The sequence below is a fragment of the Apteryx rowi genome, unplaced genomic scaffold (assembly GCF_003343035.1).
Source record: "Apteryx rowi isolate R43461 unplaced genomic scaffold, aptRow1 scaffold_160, whole genome shotgun sequence".
Lineage (NCBI taxonomy): Eukaryota > Metazoa > Chordata > Aves > Apterygiformes > Apterygidae > Apteryx > Apteryx rowi.
This window is the reverse complement of record NW_020447864.1, coordinates 1,136,552-1,161,396: the sequence shown is the minus strand read 5'-3', so window position 1 is coordinate 1,161,396 and position 24,845 is coordinate 1,136,552. Positions and strand designations below refer to the sequence as shown.

The following is a 24,845-nucleotide window of genomic DNA, read 5'->3' as shown; positions in this document are numbered from 1 at the left end:
GCAAACTTCCTGAGGATGCACTCTATCCCATATTCCAGGTCATTAATGAAGTGGTTAAACAGTACTGGACCCAGTATCGACCCTGGGGCACACTGCTGGTGACTGGCCTCCAGCAGGACTTCTCACTGCTGATGACAACCCTTTGAGTTCTGCAGTTCATCCAGTTTTCAAACCACCTCACTGTTCACTTATCTAATCCATACCTCATTAGTTTGTCAATGTGGATGTTACAGAAGACAGTGTCAAAAGCCTTACTAAAGTCAGGAAAAACAACATCCATTACTCTCCCTTCATTCACTAAGCCAGTCAACTCACTGTAGAAGGCTATCAGGGTGATCAGGAATGATTTCACCTTCAAAAATACATACTAACTACTCCCAGTCACCTTTTTGTCCTTCATACGTTTGGAAATGGTTTCCAGAATTATCTTCTCCATCACATTCCCAGGTATCAATGTTAGGCTGACCAGCTTGTAGCTCCCTGGATCCTCCTCCTTGCCCTTCTTGAAGATAGGAGTAACATTTGCTTTCATCCAGTCCTCAGAAACCTCCCCAACTGCCATGACCTTTCACAAGATAATTGATAGTGGCCTCATGATGACATTGGCCAGATCCCTCAGCACTCATGGGTGGATCCCATCAGGTCTCACAAACTTGTTTATGTCCTCATCCTCCCCCCTCAAGAGTAAGTCTCTCTTGATGTTACTCTCAGATGATCTTACTCTCAAGAGTAACCCCACCCTAGATTTTCTGACTGGTTTCAGGGGCCTAGGATCGCTGAAGGCCAGCCTTACAAGAAAAGACCAAATGGAAGAAGTCACTGGGTACCTCAGCCTTCTCCAAGTCCTTTGTTACCAGGTCCCCTGCCCCATTCAGCAGCAGGCCCATGTTTTCACTCATCTTCCTTTTGCTGCTGATATACCTGTAGAAACCCTACTTGCTGCCCTTCACATCCATCATCAGATTCAGCTCCAGGTGGGCTTTGGCTTTCCTAACCCCAGCATGCTTAGAAAGTGTCTCTATATTCCTAACAGGTTACTTGTTCCTGCTTCCACCTCCTGTATGCTTCCTTTATATGGCTGAGTTTTGTTAGGAGCTCCTTGTTCATCCATGCAGGCTTCCTGTCACCTTTGCTTGTTTTTCTGCTTGTTGGGATAGACCATTGAGCTTGGAGAAGGTGATCCTTGAATATCAACCAGCTCTCCTGGACCCCTCTTCTCTCCAGGATGGTCTCCCATGGGATTCCTCCAAGCAGATCCCTGAAAAAGTCAAATTCTGCTCTCCTGAAGACCAGGGCTGTGATCCTGCTTTTTGCTTTTTTCCTCCTGCTCTCAGGATCCTGAACTCTACCATCTCATGGTTACTGCAGCCAAAGCTGCCCCCAATCTTTACACTATCACTATCATGAATCAGATTTACTGTTGAAGTCACCAAATACCTACTAAATTCTTGGAATAGTTATGCATCCTACCCACTGAAAATTGATGATATTTGAATGCTGTACCTTTACAATTCAAACTCATATTTGTGCCTTTGAAAAGTTCCTGTAATGACATCGAAGAGAAAACTGGATTTTAGAAGCAATGGAAGTCTGTTTTTCCTAATTTACTCAGCAACTCACTGGCAGAATTTGGGTACATATTCCACAACTCCTGGCAAAGCAAAGACCTTCTGTTTTCAAAGTATTGGATATTGTCACCCTTTTTCCTTAACAATAATTTGAAATTTTCATTTTATTAGTTCTGTATCAGATGAAATACACTGCACTCAAGTTAATAAACTCTCCTTCTTAAAAAAGCTCAAATACAGTGTTGCACTAAAATCACTGCACTGTTTTAGTGTTTAAGTTAATTTCTGTGGAGTTAGAACCATGTAAGTATACATATATACACTGTACTTTTTGTTCTAAGATGGATATGTGCAGAATCACCTTCTGCTTTTATCTGTTCTCATGGTATAAGCCTATCAAAAAAATGAGTCTGACAAATCTTCTGATTTAGACAGTACTGTTATCTACTAGTAAAAGATAAAACTATAGCATAGACATTACACTGAAACTGGAAACTTTATTTATACTCTTACATACTGGTAACTGCTACTTGGAAGAGAGGGGAAATGAGAATTTGACTGACCTGAAAAAGAAAATCCCACTAATATTCATCAATGCTCTCTGCAACTGTCAGTCTGGATTAAAATAACTACAAAGGCGGATGACTTTTCAGTTGATATCTGCTAGCGTTTGTGATTTCTGATCCAATAAATCATATCAAAAATTAGTCAAGTCATTAGAACTGGGCATACTTTTCACTGCCACCCAAGTGGCTAGCTACAGGGCTGTTTCTTTAAACATTAGTATGCCTGAAGCAGACTTTCAGAAAAAACAATTGTTTCAAAAAAGCTTAGGAATTAAGCAGCCTTTACTGTAGCACTGGAATTGGCAGGGAGTGGTGGGGCAGAGGAACTAGAACTGCATAAACAGATCTTTGTTGAAAAACTAAACTGACTATGTAGCTGTTCTTTACTGTAGAAATAGGAAAAAAAATCCCTGTGGTACTTGGATAGTCTTAAAATTTTCATAATTTCCTAAGGCTATGCTTGCAGCGAAGCTGATGTATGTTGCTAGGAAAACTTGTACAGTTTGAAAGAAGGCTAACCTTTAAAAGGTGAAGAGAAACAGAATACAACAGCTTTGTGTAGTTTCAGTGCTAAACTGAACGAGAAAATTGCACCTCTCGCTGCTTCCCTTGGAGAGAGATACAGCAGTATTTCACAAAGTGTACCACAGACTAGGAAACTTATACAACTGGTTTCTCTCTTTTCCACATTTAATGACTTTTTTAAAAAATAACTGCCATTGAGTAAAAGACAAGTGAATGATTATTTATTCATTTCATTTTTTTCCCTTTAAAAAGAAGTTCTCCTAAGGCATTGAAAGGTGCACAACGGAGAGTTCACAATGATTCATAAGTACTGAACAGCATTCCCCAGAAGCTGAGCAAGGACATTGCAATGGCTTATCTCCATCTCCTGCTCTTCAACCATTATTCACTGGTCCCCCTTTGGTGTGTAACATACAAGTATAAAGATAGTCCCATAGACTGAGATAGACCTTCACAGATAAACACAACTCCATATAAGCCTTCCAAACTGCATTCCCAATAACCTTAACCAGACTCCAGTTAAGATGGCAGGCTACTCAAAACCTTTGTCTTGCAGTAAATAGTCTTTGATGATCCCTCAGCCGTGAGGACTGATAACAATATATATATATTTTTTAAACACATGACTAAGTGAGGCTATCATTTTTTCTTCCCCATTGAAGTAAAAGAGAGACACAGGCCCCTACATATTAAGGGGAAAAACAAACAAACAACAAACTCAAATGAGGCTTTGTACAGAAAAAGCCTCTTGCCCACTGTTGTAGCCTCTTCCCACTGGGCAGATTAGAAGCTTTTACAAAGCATCGTATCACACTGGGTCTTGGATCTGTATCTGAAGAAATAAGTCTGTCACTTGTGAAAACTTTTATTTAATTTGTTTTGGACTTCAAAGTAAATATTAAAGACTAAAGACCATTCAAAATTTCAGAAGGTGAAGTTCATTAAAAGTGACTGTTGTTTTCTTTTCAGATTTTAAAAATATTTATGTCCATGTTAAATGAGATATTTATGTACTCCAGTGATTCCGGTATGTAGAACTATTAACTTACATCCACATTTAGAGACAAACAATAATATGCCAAAAGGAAAATTACATCTCAACCCTAACACCTGCATTAGGGAATAACTTCACATGATTGAATTCATTTACGCCACCTCATTTAACAGAATAAACTGTAAACCAACACTAAAACTTCAGACAGTGCTAGAAAGAATATTTTCTGCTCCTTTTAGCTCAGAACTGCTAGTCAATTGCCAATAGGTTATATCAGTACTGCATGCAGTATTGTATCCTGTAACTGTACACATGATCTTCCATATAAACTTTTAAATGCAGTAAGTCGAGTTAATGGTTTGTCATGAAAACTTTGTACAGTATGTAAAAACACAGCAACATAAAATTGCGGCTATCAATCTAGTGTATGCAATGACACTTCATTTTTATTACTTGTTTACCCATCTTCTAATCTTCAGCCTACAGTGATAGTCATTACATAGATACTATATATCAGTAATAATATATCTGATAAATTATCCTCTACATATACAGCTTTCTGATCAAGTGGAATAGATCTAATGAAAATTAAATAACTACTCTTAAATATCCCTAAACAAATACCTCAGTGGCCTGATTTTTTTAGAATGAGATTTCAAATGACAAACTCCTTGGATATTATCTTTAATGTTGTTTTGGTAGAAGCTAAGAGTCACAGAGTCTTTCTGAAAGGGTCTTGTGGCCTTCAACGGCTGACCAACATTTCATTTCCTTAATAAAACAGGTTCTAGAAACAACAGTTCTGTGTTTGCTCTTGCCTAGACCAAACTACATAAACAACGAACCCAGTAATTCTACCTCACATTGCTTTTCAAGGGTTGAGAATGAAAGCTTTTATACTCAAAAAGCAATTACAGCACTTTCATATACTGTGTGGAAGTTTTCTAGCTGCTTTCCAGTACCCTCTACACTATCCCGTCACTGGAGAAAGAGACATTCAAAGTCTTCATTAGAGCAGTAAGATAAATCTGTGCCAACTACCCTATTGACAGTCACAGAGCTTTCACAGAAGTGGAACTGGAACAGTTTGCTTGATCAAGGGAGCCAGACAATGTACTACTTTACATTAACTATTGCAGCTATGTAACACCAGCTCTAAATGAATACAAGGTCATTTTGCTGTATCAAAGTTTCTAAGAATACTTTTGAAGGGGTGATGCTGATAGCCTTAAATTCTAGTGGAGCAGCCATAGAGCCCCTGTACCATTTCATACCTGGACTGCCCTAAAGCAGCCCCAAAATCTTTTCATTCATCCCTTTCTCGCCATAAATTCTGCAATATCATGCATCCAACTGTTGCTGCCTCACTTACAATCAGAAGTTGGTCCACATACACTCTCTTCCAATTAGCCACTCACTGAATTCTTACTCTTTTAATCTACTAATTGTATTGACTCCCATCCCTTCAATATCAAGAAGCTCAACAGACCTCTCTTTGCTTGTTGTAGATCACTTCAAGAGACTTACATATACAACAGCTTGATTCATCCATACTGAATAACAGTATGGTTCCACTGATCACTGCAGATCAGTGACTACCATGATTGACATTGAATGCTTACTATTATGTAGTACAAACCCTATTTACCATGACTCCCAATGGGTTTTGGTGGAAGCAGTGGATTTCCTTGGATTCTAGAGGAAAGCACGCATGCAAGGACCATTACAGGGAACTCAAAGAACAGCACTATGTGCTGTGCTCTCTCCACACAAAATCTACTAATGTGTACAATTCAGTACCCCTAGAGACTACCTGGGCTCTAATGTCCATTTCTACACATATCTTCATATCCCTTATCAAAGAGCTTTGCAGGTTTCTCAGAGTCCCATGATATATTCTATAATATGGAAATGCAAGAAGCATGTTATGAGTTGGTACAGAGCTCCTCTCAAGACCAGAGTACTCAGAATGATTTTTTGAGCGAAATAAACAGCTATAGGCTTGTTCTCTCAAGAAAAAGGGACACAAAGTGACTATGGCCATTGGTAATCAGCGGCTCTAGAAAGAAAGCAATGCATGCAGTAATGGTTTACTGCTTTAAAAACATCAAATGTACAATGTCACAGCATATCAAGTGGTGGTCAGTGATTTAATCCAACAGTCTGCCAGAGCATCCCTCATGAATAGGAAGAAATACTGCAGCAAACTGCAGGTGTCATTTAAGCTTTTTACACCTAGCCTTTTGCTATGTCCTTCTGCCTGTTCTTGCCAGCAACCTACAGGGAATGACTGACACATGGATCCCACTAAGGAACACTAGCAAACCTGAATTCTGACAGACATAGCCCTAAATCTTGTTTTCAGGTGGCTAACCATACATTGCATTGCTATTTGACAGCTGCTCAGACAGCAAATGAAGGCATCCTAGTGCTGACTGAGGCTCCTAGTGGATGACTTCAGGTTATATAGGATAGAAAAGGTTGCCAACAATCAAGGGTATCACAGTTATTTTGAAATGCTCAACTTCATGGCTGTACTGACCAAGTGATGGGAATATGCCTGAGCAGAAGTGGAAAACACCAGCATCACTGGCTACATCAGACCAGTAGAGATATTACTGCTTCTGCCCTACAAAACATCCATGATGCTTTGTACCACTGTCTAGGATTGCTGCTCCAAAATATGCAGACACAGGAGCTTGACAAGGCCCAGGCATGAGAAATATGTTCTGTGAACAGGCTCCCATACTGTCGGAGGAGCCCCAGGAGTGAAGAGAGCTACAACCTCAGCATGTGTGTTATGTGAAGCTAATGAGAGCCAAAACGATTCTAAACAGCATATACAGTGTCCTACAACAGTTTGCCGAATGCTGATTTTGCAATCCAGAACCAACTGACCACAGAATGGTGCAAGCCAACAAATGCCCTTTCAAACACTGTATTGATCTCTCCTCAGAGCTCAGTGAGCTTTACCTAGTAAAGCGGTGAACCTAACACATATTTTCACAAACACTGTCATTTTCATCCTTTACTGGGTTGGAATGCTCTTTCCACTGCTAATATTCCCAGATTTGCAACACAATACTCTGCCACTAGTCATTAGTTTTCTCACTAGTCATTAGTTTCTCTGCACCTTTGAATGTCACAAGTAGCTAATAATGCAGTCCATTACAAACACTGCACATCCAGCTCTGCTTGTAACTTAGGAGGGTAATCTGTTCTCAACAGCGAACAGTTTTCTCTGTAATGGGACTTTGCATGCATCTACATTACCATTTGCAAGGCTGGTAGCACATTCTCATCTCTGCTGCTAATATATGAAAGAAAAAATAAAGTTAAGTGAAAATGATGTCTGTAATGCTGGGAGGCAAAGATCATTCTTCTGTTAGGGATGGGAGCCTTTCCTGGAAGGGTGCCAGCTGAAAGTGGAAACATATGGGAGGTATGCCTACAAATACCTTTAATAGATAGATGCACAAGCGGCAGGGAGCACTGAAATATGAAACAGCAGGTGATATACCTGTGGCGCATGTTGGCAAAGATACCAAAAAGTACCATACAGTTAAATCAACAGAAATTTGATCATGGAATCCACAGGTATGTGGACAAGAGATCAAGCAATACACTGACCTGGTTCTAATAATCATAGCCTAAATGGTCTAAGTATTTATAATATACCACTGATACTGAAAAAAGGTAGTTTATTCCTGTTGTTCCAACAACGTACAGATATAACTCCACAACTAGACCAAAAATAATTTCCACAAACTGATAAATTTTAGTAAAGTCACATGAAGTCTCCACCTCCAAGATTAATTGGAAAGAAATTATTTTAATTTGGAACCCACTGACATGAAATGTTAAAACAGATTGAACAGTTCATCTCGCCAGAAAGCTCACTAAAAAAACAAAATTTCATTGAGTTTCTAAAAGACAAGTCAATTATGATGTACATACACTTTTACTAGTGTACATGGACTCACTACCCTGCCTATTGTTATGACAAAACAAACTTTGAACTATTTAATCCAAACAAATGGAAAACAAATGTCTTATTTGGGCCCTAAATTGAATATTTACTAAACAAAACTGATCATCGTGAATCAAATGCATATATATGCATCACTTATCTGCCTAGAGTAACTGCGATTTTGTATGAAGTTTTTATAAATTTGTAGCTGGACGTGCTAAATATGAAATTTACCTCAAAGGTTTCTTCAAACTTTGAATATTTTGTTTCTCTACTAATTATCTTACTGAAGTTTTCTTTAAACACAGTTCTTCCTTACGGTTTATTGTACTTTCTTGTCAATAACAACTGCAATACTACTTGCAAACTTCTTGGAACAGAGAGAAAACTTTCTATTTGCATTATGAGACATCTTGTACACTTTGGGGCCATATGATACAAAAATCAGTAATGTAAAGTGTGATTTGTTAGTCAATTTATTTATTCCATGATGCTAAAAAGACATCATGAAATTCCACAGCAAAGCCCAGAGATTAAGTATATCAGTGTGATTTCTTTGTATAATGCATGGGGAAAGGGCTGAAGGAATTTGGGCTAGTTTTTCACAGCCAGGTATTGTTGTTTTCATAGAAGAAGCTTAAAAGGAATGTGTCTTGCTAAAAATCTTCCCTCTGACTGTAGCTTGTTTTTAAAATTGTTTTACCTTTCATCTATCTTAGGTGCAGACTTAAAAATTAAAATTTAAGTCTGGACCTAGACAACTACTAAAGATGCACAAAATTATTTTCCCAATGAATTTCAGGACGTCTCTCTTGTGAGCTTAACTGAAGAAAGGACAGAGATCATCCTAACTGGATTATTAAGAAATCCATATTAAATCTTACTTTGACATAGTTTATGATTCAGTACTGTTGGTCTGTTTGGGATTTCTACCTTGAATAATGCAGTATCACGTAGAGGTACATAAACCAGTTCTATACAAGCTAGCTGGGGCACCAGAAATAACAGAGCTCTATGAATGTGGTGTTGTGAGAATAAGGGTAGCCAATGTAATGTTCCTCCACAGCTAAATTTGTCAGTAACTCTTTGGGGGAAAATCAACACACTACAGTTTACTTTCAGCAACTGAAACTAGGCTGTGTAAGAGGCCATAAATGCCCAGATCCATCTTCACCGCAATAAATAGCGCCAGTTACTCTATCCCAGCTGCAAAATTCAGACTAATCCAGCTGGAGGTAAAAGCAACCGTACTATAAAACGCAAAAAATAAAATAAAATAAAATAAAATAAAAATCTGATTAGCAACACAGAGTGACTAAATTACCAGTGTCTTTGTCATCAGAAGTTAATTTAATTTGAACTTTAGCACTCCTGTATCATCATTTAATTTATCTACAGAACTAGAATTTCAAAGAAGCCACAAGGACAAGCCAGCTAACTAAGCTTACAGTATCATTTAACTCAAGTCAGAGATCCTGTGTAGAAGCAGAAGTACAGCAAGATTTGCTATAATTTGAGATTCTAATGCAGTGGTGGCCAGTCTTAAAAGCAGAACTGTTTGCAGCAATTCAGAGATGTAAAAGGAAAAGGGTTATATCTCTTACCTATCAGACCTTTCTCAAGAGTAAAGGTTTTGTTGGTAAACATGCATTCAAATGCCACAATATGGAAAACTTTGTTCACTGTGTTGTGGGTCCCAACAATTCGGATATATCTATGGAAAAAAGATAAGTAGCACAAGTTAAGTATGACAAAATTCCACACACCAAAGTATAAATGATTCAGTGGGACTGTATTGTACAGAGCTGTAAGAACTGAGTAACTGTATTAAAAAAAAATACAAATATCACAGCAAAACTTGCATCTGTTCAGGATGCTGGCTCCAGTAGAGTTTGAGAGAAAAACAGTAAGCTTAAGAGCTGTGAAATTTATCATAATCTTTCAAGACTTTAACTTGATGAGAAAACCCAAATGAGGGACCCTCCAGCTCAGAAATGGACTGTTAGTGCACATGCGTGCTCATAATACAAAAACATCTGGAAGTTGCAAATAGCTTCCTGAATCTACTTGTAGCTATGGAGGCCTTAAAGAAAAAAAACCCCACCTCATTACCAGCTACTTCCCACCACTATTAAAGATTTCATACACCCAATACAAAACCCAATAAATCAATGTCTTCCCTGCAGAAGCTGTAAACTGTTTTTCTTTTAATATGACCCTGTTTCTAATTCCACATTAAAATACTAACACTGGATGTACAAGATGTCTGACTTTGTTGCTGTATCTTTTATTAATTACCAAAAAAAAAAAAAAAGTATCTTAAAAGTCAAATGTTGCTAAACAAAGCTACCTGTAGGTTTCCTTCCTGGTTGTACAGCTTGAACTTTTAAACTCTAATGCAAAATCAAATAAAGCCACTCTTGAACACTGAGAACTATTCACCCTTTATATTACCTTGGAGGCTTCACCCTCTAATAAACAGTCATTAACCTTGACTCAGTCTGCTCCCCTCATTTTCTGAAGGCATCTGACAGTTTTTACTATATATTTTGGAAAATCCTAAATGGGATATTGTACACTGTCTCAATAAAGCTAAACAATATACAGCTGAACAAAATTACACTACATAAGAGTTGAAAAGAACTTTTATGTTAATATGACAAGACAAGTTTTGCATTCTTTCACACTAAACAAGTCAAATATATGTTTTTAGGGTATCTTATGTCCATTCCAGTTATCACATTCCCCTAACAGAAACAAGAACAGATTCTGCAGAACTTGAGCGCTATCTAACTCAGTGGCAAAACTGTCTAATCCCTCTTTTCAACAGGTGCAATCACAACGGAGAAAACTCACTTAAAGCGGTAGTTAAAGCATCCCTCACGGGAACTTGGGTGTTTGTATATTCCTGTGAAAATACCATTTAAAGAAACACTCAGGGTGTTCGCACAGGATATACAACCTCACTGTAAGTTAATCTACAATGTGACAAAATGCAGAAATTCTGCATTTTGATCAGGTTATTCACATTGGTTGACAGTATCAACCAAAACTAAAGCTGTACTTGATACCATAAATTTTAATGGAAAAACACGACAGTGTGTTTGTTTGTTGTTTAAATCAATAGGAACAATAGCTCATTAGAAAAGATGTAGCTATACTAACATGATACTGCTTTTCAGTTCTGCCTAGCAGTGAATCAATGCGCAAGATCTTTTGAGGTTGTTAACAGGCCTAAGGCATAAACACCTAAGAAGCACGCAGCGTAATACCTAAGAGCCTGCTGGTTCCCCCACTGGGATCTGGGTCGAGTACATAGTGAGGTAACATCGACAGAGACGAGCATGGTGAGCGGGCTCTCCGTGCAAAGGTCTACAGCAAAGCAAACCTGGAAGAAAGCGCGTAGGCCAGACGTATGTTTGAAAAAATCTATCCTTTCCTCCATGCAGGGTAGGGCGACGCTTCCATCAACTTTAGACTTCAAAGCTGGGACCTTTTTCCAAGGGATACTGGTGCTGATAATTCCTCTTTATACAATAATCCTTTTTTTAAAGGAGTTGTCCAGAAATAGATTCAAATTCAACTCCTCTTTTTAATGGGTCTTCAAACCTGCAAGAAAGGTCCCTACCCACAAAGACATAGGCCACAACAGAGCATTCTCTACTGCCGTATTACATGCAGGTTGGAGGCCACTCAGTGAATCACAGAGAAGTATCTAACCATTCCTCCTTCGGGAAGCATATTTCACACCCTATACACTAAAGAAAGTAAAGGCTGAATGCGCTCCCCGTTCTCCCCCCTGCCCTGGCTGTTGCTGTGAAGTGACTGTATCACAAGGCATCATCATGAGTTCAAAGGATACTCGATCAAGACTGCAGGAGTGAACAATGTCAGCAGTCCCTTATCTTTCGGAGTCTGACTTAGCAAGCTTAACTGTCTTTTAACATTTGCTTGTATTTATATATTTATACAAAAAAATAGAGCCTGCAAGAAAATAAATGAAGTTTGGTTAACTTAATATTTTCTTCCTGTCAATGCTGATATTTTGCATGCAACTATGGGAATACAAAAATGACAAGTTGTGGGATTGGATGTGCTGGGATGAGAAACTTCTCCATTTTCTGTATCCACTGTATGCTATGAACAACAAATCAACCCATATAGTAATAAACTAAACCTTTTAACTGCATAATAAAACATTTGATTTAATCTTGATTCTTTGTGATACTTAAGAGTAAAGGTCAAACTTTGCATTGCTTTATAATTACCTTTCACCTGTTCAAGCACCGAGAAAAAAAAATCTTTATTGTTTAAAAAATAATCTTTATCTCTGTTCATCTTTAATATGAGTGGTTATCTCCCACTTCCCATATTACATGCTTGTAGTTCTTGCAGTCCTCTGAATTAGAAAAAACATGAGGAAACAAACTAAGGACAATATTTTTAATAGGTGACATCTAAGACAAGTATCTTTTATGGCAATTAAATAAACACAAATGAGTTCATTAATTATCTTAGACAGCCACACAGAGTCACTATTCTACAAGTTCTCGTATTTGGCAAGCATGTTGTTATCGAAGAGCCCCGAGCAGCCTACCTTGTGCATGCTGAATTCTAAGATTTGATTACCACAACGTGGAGGGGAAAGAGCAACAGAAAGCCCAAACCCTCAACAAGCCAGAAGCTTTAGAGTACTTTGTTCGGGGGGGGATGTAAGCTTGGGCAAACCTGACTTGGTCTGAGACACAGGAAAGATGAAGAGTTAACTGCATAACCAAAACTAATGCCAAACCGTGAATTTGAACTGTATTGTTCACTGAGAAAGAGGCGTAACGGACAAAAACGAGGAGGACACGCACTAAAACCACTACAGGCAGTTTTACCAGTGATGTAAGGAACTGTTCACCTTCCTGTCAGGAAGGCAGCAGCTTTATACAGCACAAAATTTTCTATAAATCTTTCTGTCATGTGAGAGTAGAAGAACTACAATTCAAGGGCTAGACTAACTCCTCTGCCAACTGACTTTATAGGCAACTGGTAGATTGGGGGGGGGGGGGGGACGACAAAAAGAGCACCATGTCATGCTTTAAAAAAGAAAAAAGAAAGCCTTGATCACTTTGGGGAGAAGGGGGTCCTAAAAGTACTTACTGGCATGCAAACAGGCCTGTAGCATGAGAACTTTGCCCCTTCAGAAGACATTTTATTTTGGTTTCTGGTCCTTTTGGGGAATAATGGGTACAGACAGTATTTAAGCACTGTAGGAGTTTCATCCACATGTCACAGACTTCTTCAGTCACAGCTGGTTATGCTACACTTGGCCCAGAGATTCCCGTGACAGGAAGAGCAGATAAATCTGTACTATTCCTTCTCAGTATTTATTTTATTTGCACCAACGAGAAAATTATTTTCTTCAATTAGAGGGGAACAGCGAGTTCTACTGGAACTTGGCAGAATCTTAAACTATTAAAATTTGAATGAACTGTCTGGATTGATTAATTAGGCAGCCACATTGCAATGTCCTCGTTTACTCCCCCATGTTTCCCACAGAGCAATTCTTCACCTATATGTGAAACTATTACTTGGACACTCTGTTGTGGCTACAAATATTCATATTATATTCCTAAACGACTACATTATGTTTTACTTCTGCTGTTTCCGTTTGTACAGCTGACACATTTAATTCAGGTAACAGCTGCTGGTGGGGATACCACTGATTCAACTGTGGATACCCTGGAGAACTCCTAATATCGCAGCTCAGTTGGCTGCATCAGAAAAGTACCTGGGACATACGTGCCAAAGCATAAAAATGTACATACTCTTTGATTATTTTTAATTCTTCTTACAACAGCACCAGTAAAATATAGACAAACTCTGGAATACATTAAGTATAGACTCTAATCCTTTAAGGATATTGAGACAGAAGACTAGAGTAAAGAGAGGTAAAGGAAATTAACGGATATTTGCATCGATATCCCAACTAACTTACTACCAGTGCCACCCAGAACAGCAAAAGGGAACTAAAATAAAGAGCTACATACAATAGGTACAAAACTTGCTCTTAAGAACTTTGCACTTTCTTTTCCATTCATGGAGCATTTTATGAGAGACGTCAGTGCTAGCACTACTTACTTCATGTATTCTATAACCACTTGGAAACCATGACCATTCATATTCTGGTTATCACCACAGTGATGTATGAGTTACAGCTCAGCACACAAGGGCATTAGAAGATATTCTGTTCGTCTTTTAGTGAAAAAGGGAACAGTGCCATTCACAGCCATCTAAACCACATTTACTGACAGCTCAGTCAAATGCACAATCCCTCAGACTTGACCAGCTGAATCAATAGTCATGGCAGAAGAATAAAAAAGGCAAGGAGGAAGAAAAAAACTTGCCAGAATTAAATCATGTGCAAAAGCAGTGCATGTATCATACCTTAAAAAACAATAATAAAGAATTAAACTAAAAAAAAGTGAAAAGGCTTTCTGTCTTTTGACAGGAGACAGTTTTTCCTGCATGAAGTCAAGAAAAATCTCTTAAAGTCTATTTTATACAAATGGAAAACCCAATTGCTGTTATTTGAATATGGCTAGAAAATAGATGCAAAATATTGCTGGCTTAATGTATAATTTGCTGGGCAAATAGTTTTGAAATGCTGAAATGTGGGGTAATTCATTATCTTATGCCAAGTTTGCCTTATTTAAACATTTATGATAAAGCATTTAGTATTAATATTCAAGTTGTTTAGATGTGAAGCAAGGATGGCTTTGTTGGTTTCCTTGTTTTAAGATACAACCTTTTGTTATTAAGCAAATCTTGCTTTATTAAAACCATTGTACTACCCAGTGATTTACAGATAAAGGCGTCAACAGCAAATATCTGAGTTTTAGGAAATATCAACTTAAATTCTTTAACAGTGGAGATTTTATGCTTGTAGGAGCAAAACCACTAAAACATCACAACTAATGCCCTATTTTAAACTAGCAGAATATCAGCCAAGCCCTTTTCCCACGTAACGCAGCAATGCTCCCCAGGCCTTTTTTTGCATGGAAGAACTGCGACAAGTTACGAGTAATACTTTTTTATTATTATTATTATTATGATAGACTTTTTCAAGAGTCAAAACCCCTCTGTAACCACAAAGGTGTAAGAATTTTATTACTTGGCTTAACTTTTCATTTCCACGCTTTGCCAATCTGTTACAACTACATACATAGTAACTTCAATGACTACTTACCAAAAAAAAAAAAAAATCTATTTATTAAATTCATAAAGCTCAATTTTTCAAGGCTTAAGTCATGGATGGCAAACCTATGCACAATTCAAGGGCAGCTACCAACAAGGGATTTTATCTGTCAGTCATTGCACAAAAACCTCTGTTAGGAACAGTTGCATGTAAGAGCTGCAGAATTTATATACAGCTGCATATAAAAGCATTACAAAATAAAACCTGACACAGGAGTACAGCCGCTGCCAGATTATATCTGAGAGGGATTTTTTGTGTGTATACCTGCACAAATTTCATGCACACAAAGTGCATACATAGCACTCATAGTTCACAAATAAAGATTTTATGCGCATAGCATTCAGCACATCCCTACCAACACTTGTTATATAAATTTTCACTTACAACAAACAACAGCACGAAATGACCCAGAAGTCAGGCATATAAACCTGTTACGCACTGCAATAATCAAACAACAGAGGAAACTCTTCTTTAGTAAATTCTTCAGAGCTAGACAATTTTTAAATGCCCAACTCGGCAGCGAAAAGTTGAAGTGTCATGAACAAATTTTTGGCCAGAAGCTACTTATGGAAATTGCTACCAAAAAATAATAAAGTGAAACCCACCAAAACCTACCCCCCCCCCCCAAATCAAGACAGTGCAATTTTAAGACATGTGACATTTTATGTCAATTATTTCAAAAGCTTTGTGCCTATGTTAAGACAATTATTTTTGTCATTACTACTCTTTTCATAATAGCGTTCTGTTGTGCAAGTGCCTAATTATTTCGCATAGCCTCTGTAACTGCCAAAGAATCTATTTATTTCAAGCAGCAGCATCACATGAAAGTATATTAAACTACCTAAAACTGTAAGGGATCAGCTGTAATAATTAATTACACATACATTTTTACTAAGTGTTTGTGACTAAGGAGGAAGAGTCAAAAACTGAATCAAATCTCATTCTACAAAGTGGAAATGGAATTCCTCAACCAGAGCACTAGCATGCAAACTTAGCTGGAGAGAGATGGTATTCATCTTTGTGTTGATCAGCACCAACAACAGCCAAGTCCTGATCCTGAATGACTTTTTAGGAAACACCAAATTTAGGAAAACCAAACAAAGAGCAAAATAATAATAATAATAGGAATAGCACATAAGCCAAAGAATTAGTTAAACTAAAATTATAGTTTGGTAATTCTGTCTAAATGAGAGAGGTCAGAGACACAGATGACAGATACATTTTCAGGATGATCTCTTAAAAACTGTTAAAAGACAGTTAATAGGGAAATTACATTCCAAATGAGCAACTTCATTATACTTGTCAACTTCAGAAATGAAAGCTTAACTTGGGTACTAACTTCATTCAACAGGATGCTCTAGATCAAAACAGAAAGCAACACCTTTCTGAGAATTATGCCTTGAGAGACTATTCAGAAGACAATTCTGTGGATTGTTCATTCAGGGACAAATGTATTATGTAAGCATTCAAGATATTCTTTCAAATCAGTAATTACACTGCTTACTTTATATGAAGAAATATTAAGTCTCACTGCAGTTTCTACTCACTTCTAAATTGCCTGTACGATAAAGTCACTGAATGAATGGAAAACTACCAACAAAAGAAGTGTTCTGATTCTCTCAACTGCCTTTTTTGTCATAGGTTTATATCATAAATATTAAGAATATCTGTCCAATTTATTTTTACTTAAGACATAAAACTTTTTTTTGCCAATGTTACAGGAGATCGTGTCTTATACCGGCTTCTGGATTAAGAGATAAACTGAGGTCTGGATAAGCTAAGCAGTCATTCACAGTAGAAACTCAAAGTTTCTGAAAGCCTACAGAGGCTGGTGGTGGTCAAAAAACTCCTTGGTAGATTATTTTCTGGGTTTGTTGACTTTACTGAAATATCGTTACACACATGCAAATACAGCAAAGCTTTTAAAAAACAGTTAAAAAACAGAATTAATATCCTGCTATGCTTGGACATATTGATATAACTTCTCCTCTTAAAGGATCTCCCCTTCTAAGCTCAAATTGTAGTTGTTTTAGTGTTTCTTTTTAACATCATGAAAGTGTGTAGCACCTGTTCTACTCCTGATGCCACACAGCTTAACCAAACTCTTAACTCTGATCATTCTTTACGAGCATTTTAGAAATGATTTAGGAAAGATTCAAATACATACAGAAATACAAATCAGACACCACAAAAAGGAAGAGAAGTCTCATTAGAAATTATAAGATACATGTTTTTCAGATTGTCATAGGAAACTTCTGATATGAACCAGATCAGAGAAAATATCAACTAATTATTTCTAGAATCATGAAGTTATGTGTTTTATGAGAAAAATCTGACATAATATCAATTAGCAAAATCATTTGCTACACATTTATGGTTGCTACCTTAATGAATCAGTGTCTCTAATCAGCATTGCTTACACTCTCCGGTATATTCAAGAACTAACTGTTAATTAATGCAGGTCTGAACTGAGCAGTAAAATAAATGACAAAATGAATATACTATTCATGGGACTGTTCATCAGACATGGGCAGTGCAGCATATTCAACCTTGTAAGCTTCACAGGTCAAGTTATTTTTAATCAAATTGTATTTTACTGGAAATAATAAAGATTACAAGTAGGCCTATATTAACCTGTACCAAACAATCCCACATAGTTCAGCAGCAGTAAGACAGCAGAAGAGAAGTACTACAACTTCCAATATCTGAATATAGATACTAAAATCACCAGAAATCCAGGTTCCTGCAACGAGTAGGATTGTGCTTATTTTAAAACATTTTTCAGAATATTTAAGACAGACAACTACTTCAACATAAGCATTTTTTGCTCTTACCACTTCTCTCTCCTTATGCATTTTTTTCTACCATCTGTTCTAACTGTAGAATGGAACCATATTTACCACATACAACTCATCACATTTCTCTTGCTGTTTTAATAAAGAGTCAGCAGAACTGTTTGAATAATTCAGAATAGTACTTTGCAACATTGCACCAACTCAGCTGATTACAGTGGGTATTAATTCACTGAAAGACTATCATCAGGCTGGGGCACTACACTGGGTGCCATAGACCCAAGAAAATTTTACCATTTTGTTAAAATGCCATTCTTAGCCTCCACAACATGAAAAAAACCCTTGTATTTGAAATGTCTATGAACTACGCTACTAAAACCTGTGAGCAGGCGAGCAGACCTGTAGAGGAGAGAAATATTTACTGAGCTAGGAAGTGAATTCAGGTTTCCTACCTCTTTATCTGGTGTTTTAACCAGAGTCTTATAGTTCATTTTACATTCAGAACATCTAAAATAATAATAATCTGTTTTATATCTACTGCAACAAATCCTAAAATCAATTTGAAGGTAATGGAAGAACAGAATAAATAGCAACCATCAAAATAAGAAACACTTTTAAACTAGGTTTCTTCTATTTTGTATGTAACAAAAAGAGTTCTCTCATCTTTCCAAAATTTACTAAACGTGAAGTGAGTTGCAGATAGGTTTTTCTGGGTAATATTTATCCATCAAAATAAAAAGGCCCCTGTAAATTAGCCATGAAGTTGCATTCTGTTGAAACATACTTTAACAAAATGATAAAAATCTATACATTTCTGGAAATCAGTTTGGTTTTGTGCATCTCTGTAGCTGGAACCTTATCTTTAAACTAATCATATTCTGCCCTGGAATATGAGTTTGTTGTTGATGACAGTTCAGATGAAGCAAGAGTGAACATCTTTACTGACAGATGCAATAAAACCACGGTGGAATAAATTAAAATTCTGCATGTAATCCTACATTAATGTTACTCCATCAAGCATTTACTGAAAAGCTTCCACTATTTCTGTAAATGTATGCTGCTTAATCCATACAAGACCATCTGGTGCCAGAAGTACCTAGGAAAGAGAGCTGAAGGAAGGAGTTACCTTTCATTTTTTCTCAAGACATTAACAACACACTTCCACCGCAAAACTGAGAAACTAGGACGTATTTATGTTCAAACAATCTTTCACCAAAATTACTGGACTTTTCCAGGAAAACTACAGAGTTATAGATTGTCCCACATTATCACCTCCGTCACTGGGGGAAGAAAGAGATCTCTCTGAGGGAAACATAGCCATCTGTTATTTATACAATGCCTTCAGGGCATCACAATTTAACAGGACACGAACAACAAAACATACTCACACTGTATTGCAGCGAAGGGCACTAYCACTGCCAACGCTTCTATGGAGAGAACTTTACAAGAGTCCTGAGCACTGATAAAGACAATCATACCGCATATTTGTACTAGTAACAATCTACCTTGAACTTCCTGAGTAAGACATTTCAAATGCTGAATAATAGATCCCACAGAACATCAAAAGAACATGAAAACATCGGTACTTGCCTGCACACAAATATTTCTAACAGTTGCAGGATGACTGTAGATTCTGTACTGAAATGAACTTTGTGGTCATGGAAAATACCTAGAGCAATTACTTCCTTCGACATAAACAATGAATTTCAGACAAAAAGAAATGATCTGATGTAGGTAAAGACATTCTGGCAAGAGCTCTGTTAAAATATTTTGTTAAAATACATAACAGATTACACAGTATCATCAAATTAAAAATACAATGCAGTATGAAATCTGTCAAGGGAGAAGTTATTAAAATTAATAATGTTTAAATACTGCTCAATAGCAGAAACTGTTTTAAAATCCATTTTCAAAGGAAGATTGTATCATTGTTTGTTGAAGGAAGCTAGAACAGAAGTAGAATAGAAATAGGGTATATCCTTTCAGGGAGATAAATACTTATTGCTAAGAAGATGCTCTTGCTAAATCCCTGAAGTAGATAAGCTTAAATGGGGGGAAATGGGAGGGTTGAAGGGGAAAGGAAGTTTGAAGAAAAGTAGACATTTGCCTCACGTTATTTATTTGGGAATCAAACAGAGCTTAGTCTGGATATCTACCTTGAAGACAGAATTGCAGTCAGACATCACCCTCTTAGTTGTACATTAAGAAGTGTCAGAAGTTTCCTCAACAGTTTCAGAAAAGTAAAATAAAATCACTGTGCATAAAAATTGTTATGAAAATGATGAGAAGTTGCAAATTGAAGGACTTGGAGCCAAATTATGACAAAATGAAATCTGCTTAAATAATTTTAATGAGCTACCTAGGATCCTACTACATAATTAACTTTCCTCTTCTCTATAATGCTCTGCCTTGTTCAGTCAAAAGATCGGTAGTACTCAGAAAGGACAAGCCTTGGTCCCAGCTTAATGCCATCACTGAAAGACTTTCCACTGTTCATGAAGGCCTTGAATTAGGCCCTGATTATGGTAAATCTTCAATATTTTTCTCTTTCATTAAACACTGTATTATGGCCATGACGAAAATTGCCCAAACCTAGCTCTAAATAAAATTTTTTCCTCTACATATAAAGTGTGAAGAGATTTTTTAGTTCTCTGACCCATCTAAACTCTTATCACAATATCTCTGATATCACCTTTTAAACTGGGGTCCCACATCTGTGTTTTCACCTTGATAGCAGCTGGAACAAGAATCTTGCCCATACAACAGATCTCAGATCTCTCATGAGATACCACAGCTGCTAAAAGAAAAGCATGGATTTTCTTTTAATAGGAAGTCTTTCACTTCTGTCGGCTTTTTAATATTGCTGAATTTACTTAGCTGAAAACCATTTAAAATGTGACACTTCCATGAAGGGGGGAAAAAAAAAAAATCATTCTTCATGAACCAAAGAGAAACTTAAAAAAAAATATAAAAAATATTAGCAAATAAAAATGTTCTCTTAGAATAGAAATTGTTGTAAAACCTTTACAATTAGTTTTTTCAATACTCCCTATCTTGCATAGCAAATGGGATAGCAAAAACAAAACTAGCAATTTAAGATATTAGTTCTAACAATTTTACAATTAGGGATGTCCAAGTGAACAGCTGACCAGCCTATCAGAAACCTGCAGTGATACATTTGTGTTTGAAGAGAAGCGACGAGCTGATGTATTCAGATAGCCATTTATACAAAATCCACTCGGGATACCTGACAGCTCTCCCTTGTTATTACCTTGTATTTGGCCTTCCCAAAGTGGTTATGATCATACAGAACTCTCATATTCCAAAAACAATTCAATCATTACAATTAGAATGACTGCCAACCAAAGGCATCAGCTTGTACTGTATCTTTTCAAAAACATTTTTCCTCTAAATAACATGATTTTGTCTCAGAAGTGATACCAGTGCTCAGCAGTAAAGTGCATCTCTAAGAGAAAACCTATAATATAGGTGTATGAATCTGGACTCCCTAGACCTAACCTTCATTAACATATCAATCCAATTTACCTGAATGTGCTGTATTATTTTTAAACCATCCATTTTATTAAGCTGATAATTTCAACTCAGTACTAGATTGTTTTGATATGCAGCTAAAACAGAAGTCTATGTATTGTATTCCTATATATTAATGTAATGAAAACATGTTTCAGGAAGCAGCTCTTCCTCGCTGTTTAATGTTTTATTCCTGGCAGTCATTGATGTCAGTTATAACTAGAAGGCTATTATCAGGGTAACACTGTCTTTTCTTCCATAATAATATTATTCTCAGAGTAATGAAATGAATCTCTGTTTGGAAACAGAAGCAGTCAAAATTATTTATTGCTGCATTTTCATTAACTAAAAATTTACAGGGAATACAGGACTATGGCTTATTTTTGACCTTCCCAAAGTGAACCTTTGAAATTCAGAACTTACTTTCCTCCATGACATGGCTGCCTTCCCTCTTAACCAATGTTGCAATTCGCACTTCATTTGCAGAACTCTTAATATAGCTACTCCTCTCGGTTCATACCCACTTTCCTTAACCATGTAAGCTTGCTTAAGTTGAGGCATCTCTAACCTCCCTCCTAGGTCTTGCAATTATCCTGGAATAGTCAATACATTCAGAGTGAAACAATATATTTACAATACAATCTCCAAATTTAAGTTGAAATCAGTAACTCACCTGCGTACTTCTCACCATAAAGTGTGCAAGAACCCTTCTGCCTCCATATTTAGCAGTTCCATTTTTATTAAGAAACAAATTAATACCAGGATTACCTTATGTAGTGTATGTTCTTCCATCTATATCCTATCCATCGCTTTCATGTACGACCACAGAGCTTTCTTGACTTCCAGCAATTCCCAATGGCTCAACTATATTAACCTCAAACTTGGACTTATCTTTTTTTCAGATTATTTCACACTGGTGACACTCCCAGCTGTAACGGTGCATGTGTTTTAAAATGTAACACACAGCTTCCAGAGCCATGTAAATCACTTCTCTTATTTACTAGTTAACATCTTGCTCTTCATGTTACTACTAAATCTCCTTGCAAAAGCCTTGTAGTTTTGCATACAAATAAACAGCAATCCACAGTTTCACAACTTCTCTGCTGTATTTAACTTCTGTTATGATGTATAGTAAGATTCCAAATTTTGTATTTTACATATGAGTAGTTTCTTTTTATGAAGATTCAAAAAAGCTACATTTACAAAAGGCTGCACTTCAATTTAAATTTATTTTAAATTTCCTGAGAAGCTACTGCATTTCACAAATTATTCTACTACATGTCCACCAGAATTAATTCAAAAGTCAAAATCCCAAGCCCTCGAACATCTCAAATCAAGTGTCTTCTTTTATTAAGCAACCTTTTTCCTAGTAATACTGAGAGCTCTTCATAAAAAACAAATGAAGATCTTTCCTTGCTGATAATTTAAAATATGGTTACAGAATTTTCAAAATATGAAATGGCTATGATATAGTCCAATTCAAAGCAGGTCTTTGCTTCTCGGTCTTTCTCAGTTCTTCTGGTAGAAGAGGTCCCAGAACAAAACTGAATTCCTCTTAGTGTCCCCAGAGAAATTAAACTCTTCTATCCTTATTTTCTGTGCCAGTTTTTCCTCAAACTGTAGATCATGGCTACTTGGGGGTTAGGAGAATGTGCAAAGGAGATTGGATGGGGAAATGAGAAGCAACTGCTATTACTGGTCAAAGGTGTTTGTATTAACCAGGAAAACACTAATATCAGTTTAGTTACTCCAGAAAAGAATAGCCAGTGCTTCTGCCTGCCGCCAATATATACAGAGCCAGTTCTCGGTGTCTCACCCTGAGATTATTAACGTCAACTCAGGAAATCTAATGAGGACAGAGAAGCCAAAGAAGTCAACAGTTCCAAAATATTTGTGAAACACCGGTTTACAGAAACATTTTAAACTGGTTTCAGAAAGAGTCCAAGAGTATGCTTACTTAGCAAATGTAACTGAAGCTCAGGGAGGCAAAATCATGTTAATTTTAATGCCACCACACCATTAGTTTTACAACCTGCATCATGGATTAAAGCATATACAAGTCTTTTAAGAACCCTCAGAATCTAAGCAGCTGAAATGCACATCCCTGCATCTTATCTGCTGTTATTATCCATGCTAGCCAGATCAAAGCTAAAATGTGTATGCCTAGCTCATGTGACAGTCATGTTTCCATCTTGATCTACAGACGTACCAAAGAAGTAGGATTTCTATATGATCAAATTGCATTTATAATGATCTCTTGTACTCAGGAATTCTGCATTATTTGCTGATTTTCCACAAATAAATAAAACAAGAATTTAGTGGTTATATCTCAACAAATTTCAGCTCCAATAAGTTCATATAGCTGGAATACTGATAATCATTTGTCAAATGTCTGATTCTATTTTCTATATGTAATGGCCAAGTTCATATGCGAAAATATTCCAATTAGATACTAAAGGAGTAYGTCCGTACACGACAAGCAATCTGGGAAATGGAAACAGGTAACAAAAAGGATAATGCAAAAAGATCAACTAGCATAAGAAACTTGACATCTACTCAAAGAATGTAGCTTCCTTTAAAACAAGTATGTGCAAGTAACATCAAGATTATTCTTATCAGATTCTCAGACAACCTTTTGAAGAAGCTTGCTTTTAAAGTAATATTTAAAAATATTTTCAGAGTGAAAAATAATGAAAAAAAATACTCTTCCTTAATACAAATAAGATATGATTTTATTGTACAAGTGGCATCTGTTAACATATTTAGCTTCAAACTTTAAAATGTTCAACAAAGGTTTGTGAAAAAAGGCCTTTCAACAAAAGCAGTTACCCCCTTTGGCACAATGACCTAACATTTATCTGGTTGGAACCCATCTGTTCTGCATCAATCTGTTACATAAACAGTAAAGGGGTATTATTATATTTCTTCAGTTCCTTAAATACAAAACTTCTTGTCCTACTTTCAAAATGATGCTGCATTTGTGTATCTGGTGAGACCTGTATTGCCAGTGTTCATTTGCAGGAATTTCAAAGATTATTTTTATTATAAATTGCTGATGTAGAGTAGCAATTTTTAAATGGTAAACCCTGTGCATATGCTTTTAGTTCCACACCTACAGTTTCAGTTTTCCACCTCTGTTTCAAGGTAACAATATTGTACATACACAAACAGAAAGGACATTTACAATGAATAAGTAAAATAGGAAAGTATATTATTCATAACTGCAAATGGAGAACATTGTAGCTGCATCTGTACTATGACTCCAGCCATTTTTTTTTTGTTTTAGTAAAAAAATCTTTTATCTGAAAATGCCTATTCTACACGTAAAACTTCAACCTTGAAATGACTCACATTCTCATAAATACTAATCCCAGAGGCCTGAGACATATTTAAAATAAAACTTGATGTTAAACCTTCATGACCTTTGAAATATTAAAGCATCATCATAAAAAGTAAATTTTTTAGAGGAATTACATACATTTTATTTCATGATACACTGTGATGTCCTTTCTAGAAAGTAAAATTCCAGACCTGCACTTCAATGAAGTATTTGGTCTTTAGTTAACTAAAGTTTTGTCTATAGTCCAAGACAGACAACCTGGTGACCTATTTGGCCTGGAAATACCAGCCTTGCTTCTGTAGAAATGCATAGT

At 36.6% G+C, this 24,845-nt stretch overlaps 1 protein-coding gene across 4 annotated transcripts in view; it reads right to left on the bottom strand.

The window, feature by feature from the left end:
- BTBD9 (BTB domain containing 9) overlaps positions 1-24,845 on the bottom strand; it is a 144,360-nt gene that overhangs the window by 53,254 nt on the left and 66,261 nt on the right. For all 4 annotated transcript variants that reach the window (XR_003252489.1, XM_026059838.1, XM_026059839.1 and 1 more), the window contains exon 8: positions 9,228-9,337. Coding sequence is in view for 3 of the 4 variants with exons in the window: in XM_026059838.1 (XP_025915623.1) it covers positions 9,228-9,337 (110 nt within the window). In the remaining variant the exon portion in view is untranslated. The remainder of the gene's footprint in view (positions 1-9,227; positions 9,338-24,845) is intronic.